This window comes from Leptodactylus fuscus, chromosome 3 (genome assembly GCF_031893055.1).
Source record: "Leptodactylus fuscus isolate aLepFus1 chromosome 3, aLepFus1.hap2, whole genome shotgun sequence".
Lineage (NCBI taxonomy): Eukaryota > Metazoa > Chordata > Amphibia > Anura > Leptodactylidae > Leptodactylus > Leptodactylus fuscus.
This window is the reverse complement of record NC_134267.1, coordinates 228,373,138-228,393,317: the sequence shown is the minus strand read 5'-3', so window position 1 is coordinate 228,393,317 and position 20,180 is coordinate 228,373,138. Positions and strand designations below refer to the sequence as shown.

At 44.4% G+C, this 20,180-nt stretch overlaps 1 protein-coding gene and 2 pseudogenes across 1 annotated transcript; 2 read left to right on the top strand and 1 right to left on the bottom strand.

The window, feature by feature from the left end:
* Positions 1–212: 212 nt before the first annotated feature.
* Positions 213–18,993, top strand: LOC142198308 (cytochrome P450 2C5-like). The gene is made up of 9 exons (XM_075269280.1): positions 213–431; positions 2,531–2,693; positions 6,171–6,320; positions 8,564–8,724; positions 11,586–11,762; positions 12,972–13,113; positions 13,561–13,745; positions 17,531–17,672; positions 18,810–18,993. Exons 1-9 carry the CDS (start codon positions 213–215, stop codon positions 18,986–18,988), a joined length of 1,518 nt encoding a protein of 505 aa, XP_075125381.1. The 3' UTR covers positions 18,989–18,993.
* On the bottom strand, positions 16,765–16,905 carry LOC142198710 (small nucleolar RNA SNORA17; annotated as a pseudogene).
* On the top strand, positions 16,839–16,949 carry LOC142198721 (small nucleolar RNA SNORA17; annotated as a pseudogene).
* Positions 18,994–20,180: the final 1,187 nt, after the last annotated feature.

The window sequence follows — 20,180 nt, the reverse complement described above, 5'->3', positions numbered from 1 at the left end:
TTCAGAGACAAATGTAAAATGTGCTGTAGCCATAATGTGATTATTGTCAGCAGAAAACTAACAGGACAGCATATATGAAGGTTTATACTGTCTAGAACACACTGCCCGGCAAGACCCTCCACATATTTCAGCTTTTCATGAAAACGCAGGTACCTTAAAGTCTCAACAAATGGACAACTCTCTTTCAAATATTTCTACTAAAGAATCACTCAATGTCTTGTCTTCCTTTTCTAGATTTTGCACAACTCACGTTCACCATGGATCTGGTCACACTTCTCCTTTTGGTCACCATCATCTTATTTTTGGCCAATGTTTTAAAGAACCAGACACAAGGAAAATACAAAAATTTCCCACCTGGACCAAAGCCTTTACCGATTATTGGGAATGTTCTTGAGCTAGACATGTCAAAACCTCATAAAACTTTCATGGAGGTAATACAACAATTCTGTAATGATACAATGCTATATATTTCCAAGGCCACATAGCATCGGTTTGGAGACCCAATGGCTCAGCCCAGAAAAATGTTGCACCCGATGGATCCCATTACTGTCAATAATCAAAGTGTTTCTGTTCTTTTTGATATTCTGTTCCTATAATGGAACATAAAATGGGAATATATAGTACAGATGAGAGCGTAGCCTATGCCACATCCCAGAAGTATAACCTCTTAGCTCTTGGGAAAATGGGGGTCAGCTGCTCCCTTTCCTGGTACAGTATGGGCATGACTATTTAAAGGTATGAGGGGGGCCTCTATGTATAAAGTAAAAGAGCTCACATTCAGTAGATGTTCGGAACGTCATGTGGAAATTAATGCAGTTGCCCATTAAAGAGGACATTTCATCAGATTGGGCACAGGCAGTACATATACTGCTGGAAAGCCGACAGTGCACTGAATTCAGCCCACTATCGACTTTCCCGATCTGTGCCCAGGGTAAAGAGATATCGGTCCCGGTACCATAGCTCTTTACAGTCAGAAGGGCGTTCCTGGCAGTCAGTCAGGAACGTCCTTCTCCGCAGCAGCGCCTACCGTGCTGTACAGTGTGAGCGGGGAGGAACGCCCCCTCCTTCTGCTCACAGTGCTCATCCATAGACGAGTATTATCAGAAGGGGAGGGGGCGTTCCTCCCCGCTCACACTGTACAGCACGATAGGCGCTGCCGTGGAGAAGGACGTTCCTGACTGACTGTCAGGAACGCCCTTCTGACTGTAAAGAGCTACGGTACCGGGACCGATAGCGCTTTTCCAGGGGAACAGATCGGGAAAGCCGACAGTGCGCTGAATTCAGATCATTGTCAGCGTTCCAGCAGTATATAGAACTGCCTACGCCCAATCTGATGAAAGGTCCTCTTTAAGGCTGAGTTCACACAGGGTATTTTGGTCAAGATTTTGAGGCTGTATCCGCCTCAAAATCCTGAATAAAAAGACAGCTCCCATTGAAATCAAAGGAAGCCAGTCAGTTCTTTTTTTTCGGTAGCAGTTTGTTCTGGCTCTTCAGGCCGAGTTGCCTCGCAATTCTGCCTGAAGACACTCCCTCCTCCTAACTAGGCCCATTCATTTGGGCGAAATCCAGAGTGGAGTGTGCAACTGGATGCTGGTGCAATGCACAGCTAGCCGTATTTTGGACCAGAACCTGAGGCAGCCTCCGTCTCAGGTTCCAGACCAAAAAACCCAGTATGAACCTGGCCTAATGGATGGATGTTTTGTGTGGTATTACAGCTTAGCCCGTTCTCTTCTATGGTGCCGAGCTGCATTACCAGATACGGACCATGGACAAGTGTGGCACTGTTTCTAGATGAAAACATTTGTTTGTTCTTATTAATCGTCACCAAATCTTGTACCAATAAATTAATAAAATGCTAAACTAGGAATACAAGAAAGGACATTCACTTAAGAAATCTTCCTGATTTGGAAAGCAGTGTGAACAAAGTGCAGAATACAAAGCAAATACAGGACTCCATCAATAACCAGTGATCGTCCTTGATATATCTTCCGGTCAGTTCCATAGAAACCAACAAAGATGTCATACAAGTATACAATCAATGAGGGTCGCAGTGGTTGGATCCCCACTGATCAGACAGTTATCCCCTATATAGCGGGGTATGAACCTAAAATTTCCAGAATACCACTTTAAATAGGAAACACACGGACCTCCTAATAGTCTATTGCAGGGGTAGGGAACGTACGGCTCTCCAGCTGTTGCAAAACTACAACTGCCAGCATGCATACTTGCTTTGCTGTTCTTAGAACTCCCATGGAAGTGAATGGAGCATGCTGGGAGTTGTAGTTTCACAGCAGCTGGAGAGCCGAAGGTTCCCTACCCTTGGTCTATTGGGTCTGTGTGGTTTCTTTGCTAACCACTTTTTAATCCATATAGGTTTCCGTTCGGACTCTGCGAACGGAATACCGAAAGCAGATGTGAACCGTGCCTAAAATTGTTCTTGTATTGGAAATGTATCTACTCACTGAATACACATGTCAGAAGTGGTAACCCATTTATAAGCTGAACGTCATGACATGTCTTGTGTTTGCAGCTTTCCAAGACATACGGCCCAGTCCTGAGCGTCCAGCTAGGCATGAGAAAGATGGTTGTGCTATGTGGTTATGAAACTATTAAGGATGCGCTCATCAACCACAGCGAAGGATTTACTGACAGACCCGTTGAACCTGTGACAGCAAAATTATTAAAGAACAATGGTAACCATTTTCTTAATGTTGGTTTAGCCCCCACTTCTATCTTTACTCCTGCCAAAAAAAGTGGTAAATAAATGAAGCAATTATGTTTCCTTTTATGTGGAATCTTCTTCCTCGAGGATCTTCCCCATAGAAAGAATTGAAAGTAAAATTTCAAGACTTGAGATCAAGCTCTTAAGCAAATCCAATCTAAGTTAAATGGGTATTCTGAGATTCCGAGACATTATCTGATGACTTATCCGTAAGAGAGGTCATCAATGGGGTTGAGCCGATCTTGACTTTTCAGGATCGATTTTGAAATCCGATTTCCGATCATTTTTCATTCGAACCCGATCTCGATCACAATTCCGATCCCAATGCAAGTCAAAGGGATTTTTTTACTAATCGGAGATCGGATTTAAGAAACAATCCTATTCACTATACAGCATGGAATCTAACAATTGGATGCTTTAATTGTTAGAATCCACGCTGTGTAGTGATTTTTTTTAAATCACTAAGTAGCCAGAGGATTTTTTTTTTTTTATCCTCTGGCTACTTAATCCCCCTGGTGTCCACTTACCTGCAGAGATGGCAGGTCCGCTGCCCGGTGTTCTCATTCTTCTTCGCCTCGCTGCGCCCTGCCTCCCAGGTTAGGAGAGTGTGGGCGGGTTAGGAGAGTGTGGGCGGGTACTGGGAGGGGAGACGTCACGTCTCCCCTCCCAGTACCTGCCCATATTCTCCTAAGCCACAAGCTCTGCCTTCTTCCTAGCTCTTTAACTCTAACCTGGGAGGCGGGGGCAACGAGGCGAAGAAGAACGAGAACACCGGGCACTGGACCAGCCATCTTTGCAGGTAAGTAGCTACTAGAGATGATAGTCTCCCATTAGAATGAATGGACGCAGCCGGCACACAGGGGTTTAAGGCTGTGTGCCGGCTGCTTCCATTCATTCCTATGGAACCGCAGAGGAGCCTTCACACGGAGTATACACTCCGCTCAGAATGAGTGGAGCATATACTCAGTGTGAAGACTAACATTGGCCAGTAGCAAAGCATTGTGGGAAATAATCACCGATCTCGATCCCACCTAAAAAGATTGTGTTCGGAATACCGAACATGATCGCTCAACCCTAGTCATGAATTAAAGATTGGCAGGTGTCCAAGGAGGAATTGCAGCCTCTTCAGTACCAACCAAGTACAGTGATACTCAAGCTCAGCCCATTTGAATAAGGCCATGTGACATGACATCACAAGGCCTGAAACGCATAGGCAGTCACTCTCGCTTCCAACAGCTGATTTATAGGGGTCCTGGATGTCAGAAAACCCCCCCCCCCCCGCCCCCGCCCCCGCCCCAATTGATCTTCAATTGATGACCTGATCCTGAGCTGATCTACTGCAAAATCTGAGATGGTGCCCCTACCTAGCTTGTGATATTTGGAATGATGTATTTTATGTAGCAGCAACTTTGGGGGCTTCCAGGGCCTGGTAGTGACTTCTACAACTGCAACCCCTGTAACTTCACCGCTGATCCAAAGGATCTACTGAAAAGTACATCTGTAGTATGGAGCCATACATATGGAACATATGGAAATAGAGGAAGTGCCTGCTGTTCCGTAGTGAGATTTATTTTCTAATCTGCTGTAGAAATATAGTCCCTGGAAACCATGACCCTCAGAAATTCAACTGATGGGTTCTCTCTCATGTAAAAAATCCTTGGCTTTCTTCTCCAAGAAGCCCACAGTCTGGCACTGCGTACAAATGAAATCGGAGAGCTGAACTGAGGACCCTTTTCACCAGGCTTAGGGACAGTGGAGTTCTTCAGCTTCTCCAACATTTACTTTGGTCCATCTAGACTTCTACTTGATGGCAGTGGTGTAAAGTATTTCAGTTTTGTACCTGCAATACATTGTGTAGACAAGGTAAGAGTTGAACCACTTAATTGAGTATTGTGGCCCCTCCAAACAGCTGGTCATTGGTACTGGGTGCTAGACCCCATTAATCTGATATTGATGGAGTTCTGTTCCTAAGAAAGTTGTTTGAGGGACTTGTTCTTTGCTAGGAGACCTCTTTGTCAGTGATGAATAATAATAATAATAATAATAATAATAATACATTTTATTTATATAGCGCCAACATATTCCGCAGCGCTGTACAATTTATAGGGTTCAGATACAGACATACATAACAAAGAACGTCATTTCACACAATGGGACTGAGGGCCCTGCTCAAAAGAGCTTACAATCTATGAGGTAGAGGGGGTGACACAAGAGGTAGCAGGGGCGGCATTGCTTATACAGTGTTCAGACAATTTTGTGCATTAGGAATTGTGATAGGCTTGTCTGAAAAGATGCGTCTTTAGTTTGTGTTTGAAACTGTAGAAATTGGGAGTTAATCTTATTGTCCGGGGTAGAGCATTCCAGAGAAGTGGTGCAGCTCGGGAAAAGTCTTGTATACGAGCGTGGGAGGTTCTGATAATAGAGGATGTAAGTGTTAGGTCATTGAGTGAGCGGAGAGCACGGGTTGGGCGGTAGACAGAGATGAGGGAGGAAATGTATGGGGGTGCGGCATTATGGAGAGCCTTGTGGATGAGAGTAATAACTTTATATTTTATTCTATAATGAATAGGCAGCCAATGTAGTGACTGGCACAGACCGGAGGCATCGCTGTAGCGTCTAGCCTGATAGATGAGCCTGGCCACTGCATTCAGAATGGATTGTAGAGGAGAGAGTTTAGTGAGGGGAAGACCGATTAGTAAGGAATTACAGTAGTCAAGGCGAGAATGAATCAGAGAGACAATAAGTGTCTTTAGTGTATCTCTGGTAAGGAAAGGGCGTATTCTGGAGATGTTTTTGAGGTGGAGGTGACATGAACGTGCGAGTGATTCAATATGAGGGGTGAAGGAAAGGTCTGCGTCAAATATGACCCCAAGGCAGCGGGCATGCTGCCTAGGAGTTATAGTAAGGCCTGAGACTGCAATGGATATATCAGGGACAGATCTGTTAGATGGTGGAAACAGTAGTAGTTCAGTCTTAGAGAGATTTAGTTTCAGATAGAGCGAGGACATGATATTAGTGACAGCAGAGAGACAGTCACTGGTGTTCTGTATGAGTGCAGGGGTGATGTCACGGGAAGATGTGTATAATTGGGTGTCATCAGCATAAAGATGGTACCTGAAGCCAAATCTGGCGATTGTTTGTCCAATGGGGGCTGTGTAGAGAGAAAAGAGCAGGGGGCCGAGGACCAAGCCCTGAGGAACCCCAACAGCAAGGGAAAGAGGGGAGGAAACAGAGCCCGCAAATGATACACTGAAAGTGCGGTCTGAGAGATAAGAGGAGAACCAGGAGAGCGCAGTGTCATTGAGGCCGACTGAGCGGAGCATAGTGAGGAGAAGTTGATGGTCAACAGTGTCAAAAGCTGCAGAGAGGTCCAGAAGAATAAGAAGAGAGAAGTCACCATTGGATTTAGCCTTTAGCCATGAATATGACATGTAGTATTTTTTTTTAGGTATCGCCTCTTCCAATGGAGAGAACTGGAAAGTGATGAGAAGATTTTCACTCTCAACACTACGAGATTATGGGATGGGAAGGAAAACCATAGAAAACAAGATCATCGAGGAGGCCGAGTGTTTAGTACAGAAGATAAAGACTTTTGAGGGTGAGTAGTAGAGAGGTCTGATAGAGGGGCGAACCTCAAAATAATTGTTTCTTCTTGTGTTCAGTTGGAGCAAACCTCCGGTTCAGTGTGGTCTGAATTTGTTTGGATAGAACTGAAAGGCCCAAGGGAGAGTACACATTCCCTTAGCACCTAGTACTCTCCAAAAGTCCCTCAGACGAAGGTCCATGGAGGACCAAAACGATCAGGCATTACTGTTGAAGAGCTATATGTGATCTACCATGCTGTGTGAATACGTATTTTATATATAGGTTGGAATAAAGTTTTTTGCAACTTAACCTTTGGAGTGCTGAAGTCCTACTTCATATAAATAGGGTATGCTCCAGACCACTGTGTCTATGACCCATGGTCCATCTCCAGGAAACAGGAAGTAAAAAACTATTTTAGGCTTAGTGGTCGCAGTTGGAACTGCAGGTCTTTTAGATATTTTTTAAAATATATATATAACTAGCAGGAGGACCCGGCTTTGCACGGGTATATTACATTTTATGTTTGTGTAGTGGCCCCATAAGAATTGTCCAGTTTTGCACTGGTGTATTTTGTATGTGGTTTGTGTGTATGTCCATAAGTGTCATGTGATTATGTGTATCTCATTTTGGATATCAGTGAAAAACCTGTGATCAGTTGTTATGGATACCTGGAGTAAAGCTGTATCTATTCCTTCCCCGTGTAGTACTGTGTTTAGACACAAGTATCTAATCCTTGTTGGTGTGGTACTGTGTGCAGATGCGCGTATCTAATCCACCCCATGTTGAACTATGTGCAGATGTGCATATCTAATCCTCCCCTGTGTGTTATTGTGTGAAGAGGTGCGTATCTAATCCTCCCCCGTGTGTTACTTTGTGCAGACACTTGTATCTAATCCTTCAGCGTGTAGAACTGTGTGAATATGTGCATATCTAACCCTCAGTCGTGTGGTACTGTGTGCAGACACACCTATCTAATCCTCCTTCGTGTGGTATTGTGTGAAGAGGCGCGTATCTAATCCTACGGCATGTGGAACTGTGTGTAGACGCGTGTATCTAATCCTCTAGCATGTGGTACTGTGTGCAGACGCGCATATCTAATCCTCTAGCATGTGGTACTGTCTGTAGATGCGCGTATCTAATCCTCCAAAGTGTGGTACTGTGTGCTGAAATGTGTATCTAATTCTCTGGCTTGTGGTACTGTGTGCATAGACAGGTATCTAATCCTCCAAAGTGTGGTACTGTGTGCAGACACACGTATCTAATCCTCTCCTGTATGGTATTGTGTGAAGAGGCACATATCTTATCCTATGGCATGTGCAACTGTGTGCAGATGTGTGTATCTAATCCTATGGCGTGTACAACTGTGTGCAGACGCACGTATTTAATCCTCTGGTGTGTGGAACTGTGTGTAGACACACGTATCTAATCCTACGGCATGTGGTACTGTGTGCAGACGTGCTTATCTTATGCTCTGGTGTGTGGAACTGTGTGCAGACGCGTGTATCTAATCCTTCGGCATGTGGAACTGTGTGCAGAAGCACGTATTTAATCCTCTGGTGTGTGGGACTGTGTGCAGACACATGTATCTAATCCTATGGCATGTGATACTGTGTGCTGATCTGTGTATGTAATCCTCTGATGCGTGTATCTCAGCTTGGATATCAGTGTTGTATTGTGCATGTGGAGTGACTGTGTGTATTGCAGTTGGAATATGAGTGAAAGACTTGCAGGTTTGTATTGGCTAAGGGGGGGGGGGCATTATGTTGGGAATGCTGTATCTCAGCAACGGTACGTCCGAGCGAGTTGGAATCTCATCTTAAACCTTCCCAGATACCTGAAATATCTCTGTACCAAATTTGGTGAAGATCGGTAGTCGTTTGGTTTGCAATAGAGAACAGACAGAAATAAATTTTTATAATATAGAGAAATAACATGGAAAAAAAAAATTATTAAATGGTTATTTTCTTATGACACATTCCCTTTTCACGTAAATACATGTTAAAGGGGCACAGAAATTTCAATATAGTCTATATTTAGTCCTTATAAAATATAACATAGCTGATCATTTGGTATAGGTCTAAAAGTAAAATTAAATAAATAATTAATTCAATTAAATAAATATGATGATAAAAAAATAAATATAATGAAAAAAACATAAAAATGAACCAAGGCACAATGAAGAATTATATCAAAAAGTATTGAAAATTTTACTATTTATGATTTTATCTAAAAATGTTATATTTCCAAATTTTTCAGGAAAACCCTTTGGTAATTTCACGAGTATTAACGCAGCCGTAGCCAATATCATTGTGGCCATACTGCTCAGTAAAAGGTTTGATTATGACGATCCGACCATACTGAAACTTATGGCCATAGTCAATTCCAATGTGAGACTCCTGGGAAGCCCCTGGATCCGGGTAGGTCAGAATTGTATTATTTTATGTTATTATATTATATTTTAATAGTGATGACTAATGAGAACTAAATAAAATTGTCATTGATTGTAATGACAGCTCTATTGCATAAGGGTATAGCAAGACACTAGAGATGAGCGAACTCTAAAATGTCCGAGGTTCGAAATCTGATTCGAACAGCCGCACACACGAACCCCATTATAGTCTATGGGGGGAAATGCTCGTTTCAAGGGTATGCAACATTCAATAAAATTATACTTACTAAGTCCACGAGTGATGGTCGGGCTGGATTCCCCTTGAAGTCGGGGAATTCTCCCGGCGCAGCATCCCCGCAGCATCTTCCGGCTGGAATTCACTCTGCCTAGGCATTGGGGCCTAGGCAGAACCAACTGCGCATGTGCGGTCGGCTCTGCCCGGCCCGACGCCTGAGCAGTGCCGACTGCGCATGCGAGGGCATGCCCGCGCATGCGCAGTCGGCTCTATCTAGGCCGGATGCCTAGGCAGAGTGAATTCCAGCTGGAAGACGCCGCAGGGAGAAGACTTCTAAAGGTAAGAGAAGAACCAGCGTTGATTGGCAATGTATAGCATTCTGCCAATCAATGCTGGTTCTGCATCGAACCTTAAACTTTGAACAGCTAGTAGTGTTCAATCGAGTACGAGTATCTCGAATACCGTAGTATTCGATCGAACACCTACTCGATCGAACACTACTCGCTCATCTCTACAAGACACAAATATACACTGTATACAGCTACTGACTCATTTCCTGGAAGAAGGGCTGCACTATATCACTTCCTGTAGACTATAAATCTATTGACTTGTTTGTCTCCAATTCCTATTTATTGCAACTACCATAAAGCACATACCCCCTACTGTACATACAACTGTCTATATAGAGTATACAGGAAAGAGATGTGTATTTCCAATATTCATCCCTATGGATTCCATATCTTGTTGCTGACAACAGAATAAAATAGTCAGTTGGTGGTGAGCCCCAAAAACTGTGGGTTGGGCAGAATGTTTGAAATATTTGCAACAAACATTGTAGGGGCCACTGTAGGACATTATACTGTATACAGGGCACTATGGGACATTATACTGGGGGCAGAAAATAAAGAGAAATCCAACCCAGATGTTCGACTCAAATTCCTCTTTACTTTCCAATGTCTGAGGGGATATCATCACTCCATAAGGAGAGAACCACCATTTAGATATGTGGAGTCTTATTAAGCCATGAGCGCTCCACTGTGCACTCCACTATATCTGGTATAATCCCAACATCATTGCAAACAAAGGCCTCTGGGAAGGTCGGGCATGATGTTAAAGGGAGCGCCCTCTGTTGGTTTGCTTGACTGAGACTCTGTCTTCCTAATTACATCATGGAAGATAGACTTGCACATTCTCAGTGAGCGCCCTCTATTGGTGTGCATGACTGAGGCACTGGCATCCTAATTACATCATGGAAGTCAGATTTGCATATTATTCCCATGTTCCTTTGCACAGTGGAGCGCTCATGGCTTAATAAGACACCACACATCTAATTGGTGGTCTCTCCCTATAGAGTGACGATATCCCCTCAACCCTGTCTAAGCCTCTCCCCTCTGCCAGGTCAGTCCTCTCTGCGCCAAGCTGATGAGATGCAACACATCGAAACAGCTGTCCTTGGCTGAGAGACTGTACCTGGTAAAATCCCAACATCATTGCAAACAAAGACCTCTGAGAAGTCCGGCATAATGTTAAAGGGAGCACCCTCTATTGGTTTGCTTGACTGAGACTTTTTCTTCCTAATTACATTATGGAAGATAGACTTGCACATTCTCAGTCAGCGCCCTCTATTGGTGTGCATTCTTGAGGCACTGGCTTCCTAATTACATCATGGAAGTCAGATTTGCATATTCTTTCGAACGTCTGGACAGGTACTTGTATGGAATGGACTGTATTACATAGCAGTAGGTCTGCCTCAGCAAAAGGCACTCAATTTTGGATGTTTGTTGCTGCGGCCTGCATGAGTTGCTCTACAAGGGGTTCAATGAGGCTCTGTCACTTAAGGACCCACCCGAACCTGGAGCCAGTCCTGTGTGCACTTTAAGCCACCAAAACACTATAAAGTCCGAGTACTAGGATTCTCAGTCTCTGTCTCCCCCTCGGTAAGTTGCTACACTGCTCGCTGTCATTCAGTACAAATCATTCACCTGGATGTACAATTTTTAAAAAAATAATCCTTTTTCAGAGCATATCCATAGAAAAATGACAGGACAGGATTTAGCTGCTGTATACAAGACATGAATGTTACTAGTACCTGATAAGGTCAAAGCCGTGTTTATGACTAATTGACCAATAATCCTGGGTAACTGTCGTCGTCCTAATTAATTATGCTGAGTGCCAGGCGGTAAAGAAGTCACACCACTCTATATGTTGGTATTAGTTCCTCTCTCAGCTAAGGAATGTGTGCTGACGCACCTTTATTGAAGACCACGGGGGTTAAATAGTAGCAGAGAAAGTAAGAAAGATAACAACAACATAAGTTTTCATATTCATTCCTGATTGGTATGATACATCTCAATCACACAGAAAAAGTTTAAGCAGTGCCATATATAGCCAGCTACTCCCGGTCCTGCGTGGTAACCTTGGGGAGCTGTCTTCAGGCAGCAAGCCAAGCATTTGTTTTTCTTGCACCCACCCTGGATGCAGGCACCATCTTATCATATAACATTATACCAGTTTCAAGTATAAGCAACTACTGTATATCTAGCATTCCGTTTTTAAGGATAACAATGTTTTTCATACATTCCATGATTATAACCTTCACACACCTCCTATAGCACTTTATAGTAATGTTGACTATTACTTTTGTATCTCTTTAGCTATATAACAGTTTTCCACTATTGATGGACTGGCTCCCTGGACCTCACCGAACTATTTTTGGGAATATCAGAGAATTTCTAGAATTCATAAAATTGACATTTACAAAACAGAAGAAAGAATTGGATGTAAATGACCAGAGGAACTTTATGGACGCCTTCCTAGCCAAGCAACAAGAGGTCTGATACATATTATAATAATTAAAATACATTTAGGTGTAATCCTATCGATTATCCAATAATCAAAAAAAATTAGATAATTTGGTATTTGTATCTATAATGTATATAGAAATGAGTGATCCCTACAACGAAGATAAAAATGGGCTCCACCCATATACGTCTCTGCCAAGGATTCTAATAGCGATGCTGAAGGGACAGAGCATTGGTGGGTTCGGTTTCTCCACATTCCTTATAATTCATGATGAATATTCTCGAGATGAATCTTGCAAGGTTCACCCATCACTATTCAGCACACTCAGAGGTTTCAAGTAATACAGTAATTATAATTGACTTTAACTCTTTGTAGACAGGTTCTGGCTGTAGGTACCACATTGTATCTCTTTAGGTGGACTCTGTACACCTAGCTCCATGTAACTACTTTGGTTTAGAGCTGGTCTCAGGGTTGGTCTTTACCTTGGCACTCCTTCTGGCTGTTTTCATCTGTGATTCTCACAGGCTTCCCATGGCAGTCCTGTTGTTGTCCTGACACCTCCAACTCTCTATCCTCACCTGGGCTCTAGGCTGTTCTAGTTTTTAGTCTACAGTGTTCAGAACTGTGGCACGACATCCAAACTGCTCAACCAAACAAGCCTGCTAGGTTTCTGCACAGAGTTGGTCCAAGCTTTACTTGGAATTGGCACCTTGGAATTTAATGCCATGTACTCTTGCAAGGTGTGAACTGTTCCACCTCCATGGGTGCTGCGGCTCCTGTGTCTTGATGAGTATGACCAATGGCCAATCAGTCTTGGATGGATCTACTCCACCTTGTCCTAAAATTCTCTGTTTATTTCATAGCCCTGGAGCTGGATTCTGAAAATTGGGTGGTTTTGATGCTGCTCATCTTCAGGTGTCTTCTTCAGGTTCTTGCAGTTTTCAGCCTTTGTGTTGCAAATGTTGAAAAACCTCTCAATCCTGGGTTTTAGTCACAGACTATAGTTGAGATTTGTTTCATTTCACTCACAGTAGGTTAGCCATCAGGGTCACTATGTTTGTCCCCAGCCAAACTCTACAATTGCTTCCACCATCCCAAAGTGGGGAACCATTTTGATACGACCGTAGTCATCTAAAAATAAAGGAAGATTCCAACTTCATATGTTGTGTCCTCTTTACAAGTGGGTCATGTCAGAACACCCCTTTAACATGATTTTCTAATTATTATGTTCTATTTAGGGTAACCCTGAATCCACTAAGTTTTTCCATAACGAAAACTTAATTGTATTGGTCGGAAATCTATTTGCTGCCGGAATGGAGACCACAGCAACCACACTGAAATGGGGATTACTGCTCATGATAAAATACCCAGAAATTCAACGTAAGCAAGACCTGTATAGGATCCAATAAATATTTCACAAAATCAAAGAATTAAATTGATATTATGGGAAAATATATTACAGATTCTAATGAAGTCTGGTCTGTAGAATTTGTTTTAATTTTATTTTTCTCTATTAATTTAATTAACTTTACAGTAACTTATTTTGTATGATACTTTATGGGGATAGGTCATCATTAGGAACAAACAATTTAGTGCCAGAAAATCCCCTTTAAGCAGTCTATTCTGCACCTTATGTTCACAGGAATACAAATCTAAAAATAAATTTTGGAAAAAAAAATGGAAAGAAATTTGAGATTTTTTTTTTTTTTGTAAATGTCTAACCTTGTATTCCTGTTCTATAAACTCTTGTCTTAGTTGGCTTTGACATCTATATAGTGACCCTCTTCATAGACCTCAATAAGAGACATTTTTTTCCTTCCTTGGCAGAGAAAGTACAAGATGAAATTGAAAGAGTGATAGGATCGGCTCAACCTCAGATGGAGCATAGGAAGCAAATGCCCTATACAGATGCCGTCATTCACGAAATTCAGCGATTTGGGGATATTGTACCGAGTAATCTTCCACGTGCAACATCTGAAGATGTCACCTTCAGAGGGTATTTGATTCCAAAGGTAAGAAACCATTCTTAGTTATAGACTGGATACCTTCAAGCAGGGAAATAACCAAGGTGATGGCTAGGGTTGAGCCGATCTTGAGATTTAAGGATCGTTTTTAAAATCCGATTTCCAATCGTTTTCCATCTGAACCCGATTGCAATCCCAATTCCGATCCTAATGCAAGTCAATAAGATTTTTTAATAATCAAAGATTGTATTTTAAAAAAAGATCCTATTCACTACACAGTGTGCAGTCCAAAAATTGAACGCTTCAATTTTTGGACTCCACGCTGTGTAGTGATTAAAAGAAAATCTGACAGCTACTTAGTCCCCCCTGATGTCCACTTACCTGCACAGATCTGCTGACACTCGCTGTTCTTCTTGCTCCTCTTCTCTCTCATTCACATGCCTTCAGAGCGCCGTGTGCACCCCCACCTCCATAGGGTAGTGTTAGAGATGCTGGGAGTAGGCGGGGCTTGATGTAGCTTAGGAGAGTGTTGGCGGGTACAATACTACCTCTTGACAGATCCCCTATATACTACACCACACAGGAGAAAGGATAGATCCTCTATATACTACACCACACAGGAGAGGGGACAGATCCTCTATATACTACACCACACAGGACAGATCCTCTATATACTACACCACACAGGAGAGAGGACAGATCCTCTATATACTACACCACACAGGAGAGAGGACAGGTCCTCTATATACTATACCACACAGGAGAGATCCTCTACATACTACACCACACAGGAGAGCTGACAGATCCTCTATATACTACACCACACAGGAGAGAGGACAGGAGGTGTCTGTGATGGGGGCCGTAGGAAGGCAACAACCCAGCAGCAGGACCGCTACCGCCGCCTTTGTGCAAGGAGGAACAGGAGGAGCACTGCCAGAGCCCTGCAAAATGACCTCCAGCAGGTCACAAATGTGCATGTGTCTGCACAAACGGTTAGTAACTGACTCCATGAGGATGGTATGAGGGCCTGATGTCCAAAGATGGGGGTTGTGCTCACAGCCCAACACCGTGCAGGACGCTTGACATTTGCCACAGAACACCAGGATTGGCAACTTCGCCACTGGCATCCTGTGCTCTTCATAGATGAAAGCAGGTTCACACTGAGCACATGTGACAGACGTGATAGAGTCTGGAGACGCCATAGAGAGTGATCTTCTGCCCGCAACATCCTTCAGCATGACTGGTTTGGCAGTGTTCAGTAATGGTGTGAGGTGGCATTTCTTTGGAGGGCTGCACAGCCCTCCAAGTGCTCGCCAGAGGTAACCTGACTGCCATTAGGTATCGAGATGAGATCCTCAGACCCCTTGTGAGACCATACATATGCTGGTGCGGTTGGCTCTGGGTTCCTTCTAATGCAGGACAATGCCAGACCTCATGTGGCTGGAGTGTGTCAGTAGTGTCTGCAAGATAAAGGCATTGAAGCTATGGGCTGGCCCGCCTGTTCCCCAGACCTGAATCCGATTGAGCACATCTGGGACATCATGTCTCACTCCATCCACCAACGTCACTTTGCCCCACAGACTGTCCAGGAGTTGGCAGATGCTTTAGTCCAGGTCTGGGAGGAGATCCCTCAAGAGACCATCCACAACCTCATCAGGCATTGTAGGGAGGTCATACAGGCACGCAGGGCCGCCATCAGGAATTTTGGGGCCCCATACAGCCTAAGTGTCTGCCCCCCCCCCCCCCGCCATTTTAAAACAACCTTATTTTGCGTCATACCAATTATGTATTACATTTCCCTTTATTTAGCAGCATTACGAGGCTTAATTAGATTCTACTTGCAGGTAAAATCTGCTACGTGTGAAGGCGCCTATAGAGAGCCAACACCATCTATAAGAGCCCTCCTAATAAATCCTCAGGGCTTATTCACATTGCGTTTTTGGCCTCCCTTGCCGGGATACGTTGGTAACCAGTCAAAATCAGCTGTCAACTTATCCCTGCACGAAGAACTGGCCATTAAAAAAAGGGGGGCCTGCAGTTCTCCATTCAGGGATAAGTGGGGAGCTGATTGTGACTGGTTACCAACGTATCCCGGCAAGGAGGCCAAAAACGCTACGTGAATACTCCTTTAAAGTGAAAGTCCCACCCCCAAACAGGCTGCGATGCTAGTAACATAGTAGCAGCCTACATCATTATTATTCTCCAGCTAAAAACTTATATATTATATATTATTGCCCCAGTTCCCTCTCCGCAGTGCCGCACACCCGATGTCCCAACAATCCCCCCCGTCCACCCTCTAACATCTTTCCATTGCCCCCTGTACCCATACCTCCCAACTTTGCGCGCCGCGGGAAATTTAGCCCCACCCACTATTATGTTGACTCCGCCCACTCATTAATTTTTCATGTGCACGTACACTGTATAATCCTCCTACAGTCACCCGTAAATTATATGTCCCCCCTCCGTCTCTCCCCCAGTTTCATATACACCCTTCATCTGCCCCCAGATTCATGTCCCCTCCATCTCTGCCCCCAGATTCATGTCCCCTCCATCTCTGCCCCCAGATTCATGTCCCCTCCATTTCTGCCCACAGATTCATGTCCCCACATCTCTGCCCCTAGATTCATGTCCCCTCCATCTTTGCCCCCAGATTCATGTCCCTCCATCTCTGCCCCCAGATTCATGTCCTCTCCATCTCTGCCCTCAGACTCATGTCCCTCCATCTCTGCCCCCAGATTCATGTCCTGCCATCTCTGCCCCCAGATTCATGTCCCCTCCATCTCTGCCCTCAGATTCATGTCCCTCCATCTCTGCCCCCAGTGTCATGCCATCCTCTCCATCTCTGCCCCCAGATTCATGTCCCTCCATCTCTGCCCCCAGTGTCATGCCGTCCTCTCCTTCATCTGCCCCCAGTTTCACGTTCCACATAATCCACATTACACTTACCCTTTCCTCGTTCCCCCGCTGCTCTCTGCGCGCCTCTCTTTCTTACTGGCGCACAGTTGTAGACGCAATGTGACATCATCACATCGCGTCTACACTGCCGGGTATCCGGCGGCAGCGGCGAAGCGAGGAGCTGACACAGGTCAGCTCCTCGCTTCAGCGGCTGAACCGAGCTGACCTGTGTCAGCTCCTCGCCGCTGCGGCCTCTCTCGCTGATACATATGCGGCTGAGCCAGCCGCATATGTGTCAGCGAGAGAGGCCGCAGCGGCGAAGCGAGGAGCTGACACAGGTCAGGTCCTCGCTTCAGCCGCATATGTGTCAGCGAGAGAGGCGCGCAGCGGCGAAGCGAGGAGCTGACCTGTGTCAGCTCCTTGCTTCAGCCACGTATGTGTTCAACTCAGATCTGCGTCCTCTGGACGCAGATCTGAGTTGAAACAAACAGGACATACAATGACTGCTGCCGGCGCCAGGGGGCCCGGCCCCCCCTATTTTTAAATTTGGCCGGGCCCCTGATGCCAGTAGCAGTAGTACTGGCCTATCGGCGGCCCTGCAGGCACGTGGAGACCACACACACTACTGAGCCTCATACTGACATGTTTTAAGGACATTACATCACAGTTGGATCAGCCTGTAGTGTTTTTTCCACTTTAATTTGGGGGGTGACTCCAAATCCAGGCCTCCATTGGTTAATAAATTTGATTTCCATTGATGATTTTTGTGAATTTGTTGTTGTCACATTCAACTTTGTACAGAGCAAAGTATTCAGTGAGAATATTTAATTCTTTCAGATCTAAGAGGTGTTATTGGAGGGTTCCCTTTATTTTTTGACGAGTGTATATTTTTATTCCATAGAATATTCTGTACTTTATAACAATTTTTTTTTCTCCAGGGCACTATTGTATTCCCTTTGCTGCACTCCGCACTCAGAGATAAAGCTTACTTTAAGAAACCGTACGAGTTTTATCCAGAACATTTTCTTGACTCTAAAGGAAATTTCAAAAAGAGTGAGGCCTTCATACCCTTCTCTATAGGTAAGATTTAGAAGTTTTGGCTTTTTCATAGGAGGAGGTCACATCCTTAATGGCCATATGATCACCTCTCATTAGCACTGTGCCTGTGTGTAGCGCAACTCACCAACGTGAAAATAACAAACGACAACTATGTTATGGATTATTGTGTTCATACATAGTCATTAGAGATGAGCGAACCAGTTTCGATCAAAAATTTTACATTCAGACAAACCCTAAATTTTAGGAGTTTGCCATCCACAAGTCATTACTATACTCTGGGACTGTTCAGACCCCAATCTCAAATAGATGGGCATTATATCATGTTGATTTCACTAAGGGGGCATTACATACAATGTATAATGTGGCATTATACAGTGTGGGAGACATAAGGGGGCATTATATTGTGTAGGGGAACTATGGGAGCATTATACAGCGTGGGGAACACTTTGGGAGAATTATACAGTGATGGCCCTTGTGGGTGAACTATGAAAGCATTAGGGCCCCTTCACACGGCATAAGCGCTCGGCTCATTCCGAGCCGTACACGCGAGCGCTTCTAAACACTTCCCATTCACTTCAATGGGAGCGCTCGTAAAGCCGGCTTTACGCGCGCTCCCATTGAAGTGAATGGGAAGTATTTAGAAGCGCTCGCGTGTACAGCTCAGAATGAGCCGAGCGCTTACGCCATGTGAAGGGGCCCTTAGACTTGTTGGAGCCATGATACTGTGACTACAGGCACTAATATAGCAAATCACAGTGTGGAGGCACTATGGCAGCATTTTATCATGTGTGGGCACTAAAGGGGCATTATTCTGCGTGGGGACAGTAATTTGGTAATATTCTGTGGGGGGAACACTAGTGGGGCATTATACAGTCTACTGTGTAGGTGATCACTGCCGAGTCCACGAGAGTTTAGGGACTGTTTATTACATTATTATTTTCTAGGACCTGAAGACACCCCAGAGTATAATGATGATTCAATAAATTTTGGGTTTAGCCAAAATTTTTGGAAAATCTTTACCAAATCCAATTTGTGCTTATCTCGAATCGCAATACAGCTAAGCCCCAATGCTTTATATTATATAATAAAAAATCTTCTAGAGTAGTAATTTGCCATTATCGGTCAGCTTCTATCAATATTTTCTGCTCTTCCTTGTAGGTAAAAGAAGTTGTGCTGGGGAAACCTTGGCTAAAATGGAGCTGTTTGTGTTTTTTACAACATTATTACAAAATTTCACTTTCCAGCCAGTACCTGGAGCCAAACTGGACCTTACTCCTTCACTGGGCTTGACAAACTCTCCCCAACCCTTTGAGATCTGCGCCATACCTCGCTCATAGACTGTTTCCTGGCATGAGACAATGTGTGTCATCTTAGTTGTCATCATGGGTCATGAAGTTATCTGGAATTTATTGCTCTCTGTTATCAGGCAGTTCAGGCTGGAGAGAGCCTATGTATTGTGTTCTTCAATACTGACACCAAGGTTTCCCGTACCTTAATGTGGAGTTAAAGGGATTTTCTTGGACTCTTTGATGACCTAGCTTGAGGTCCAACATCAGGGAGCCTCATATATTAACTGTTTGCAAGACGAACTAAATTATGATGACGGATCTGACCTGACAAAGGCCACTTATTGACCAAGCATCGTACTATGTATTATTGATCTGTATGCTCATTATGGCACTGAATCAACTTATTCACTATGATTTGTTGTGTATATTGCAATATTGTGATATACTCCAATAAATCCAGTTCAATTCAAGCATCTACAAAGGTGTGTGCCAGGGTTTCCCTAGCCGTTCACATGAATGGGCTGACCTGCGTTCCCAAGCACACAGCCATTGCACAAATGTATGATACTTAGTAAGTATTGAAGAGGCTGCAGCTTTTGAAACAACTGATCGACCAGGGGTCTGGGTATTGGGCCCCTGCCAGGGTCAGAGCTCCCACTATAGTAGCAGCTGCTATGGGACCCGCGACAGGGGCACAGTGGGTCCTCTGCTGCTTTTTATTCTTTAATAGGTCCCTATTTGTTTAGCTATCCCTGCTCCTGCCCACAGCCGCCTCTATTCCCCTTTCAGCCCTCCAAAGGTCCTATATTATGTTGCTGACACTATTCAGTATGGCGCATGGGACCTCCTGGCGGCTAAGGCCGGGTTCACACGATGTATTATGGCACGTAATGTGGTACATAGACGCCGCGGGAGGTTTTGCGGGCCGTATACGCTCCCATTGTTTTCAATGACAGCCGGTACCGTATACGCGGCGCTATTTTGCGGCCTTGATTTTGCGGCGGCCGCAAAATAGCACCGCGTATACGGTACCGGCTGTCATTGAAAACAATGGGAGCATATACGGCCCATAAAAGCTCCCACGGCGTCTACGTACCACATTACGTGCCATAATACATTGTGTGAACCTGGCCTAAAGGGGAAACACAGATGGCTGTGGGCAGGAGCGGGGAATGGTAAATAGGACACACCTCTCCTGGGATCCGAAGTAGGTCTTGGGGCCTCTTCAATGATGTCACAG

What these genes read in the sequence shown, in the direction of transcription:
- LOC142198308 (XM_075269280.1), top strand. Translation starts at nt 213, where the DNA reads ATGTCTTGTCTTCCTTTTCTAGATTTTGCACAACTCACGTTCACCATG. An exon ending in AAAATTATTAAAGAACAATG is followed by an intron (nt 2,694 to 6,170) that starts GTAACCATTTTC and finishes ATTTTTTTTTAG; the next exon opens with GTATCGCCTCTTCCAATGGA. An exon ending in TGGGAAGCCCCTGGATCCGG is followed by an intron (nt 8,725 to 11,585) that starts GTAGGTCAGAAT and finishes GTATCTCTTTAG; the next exon opens with CTATATAACAGTTTTCCACT.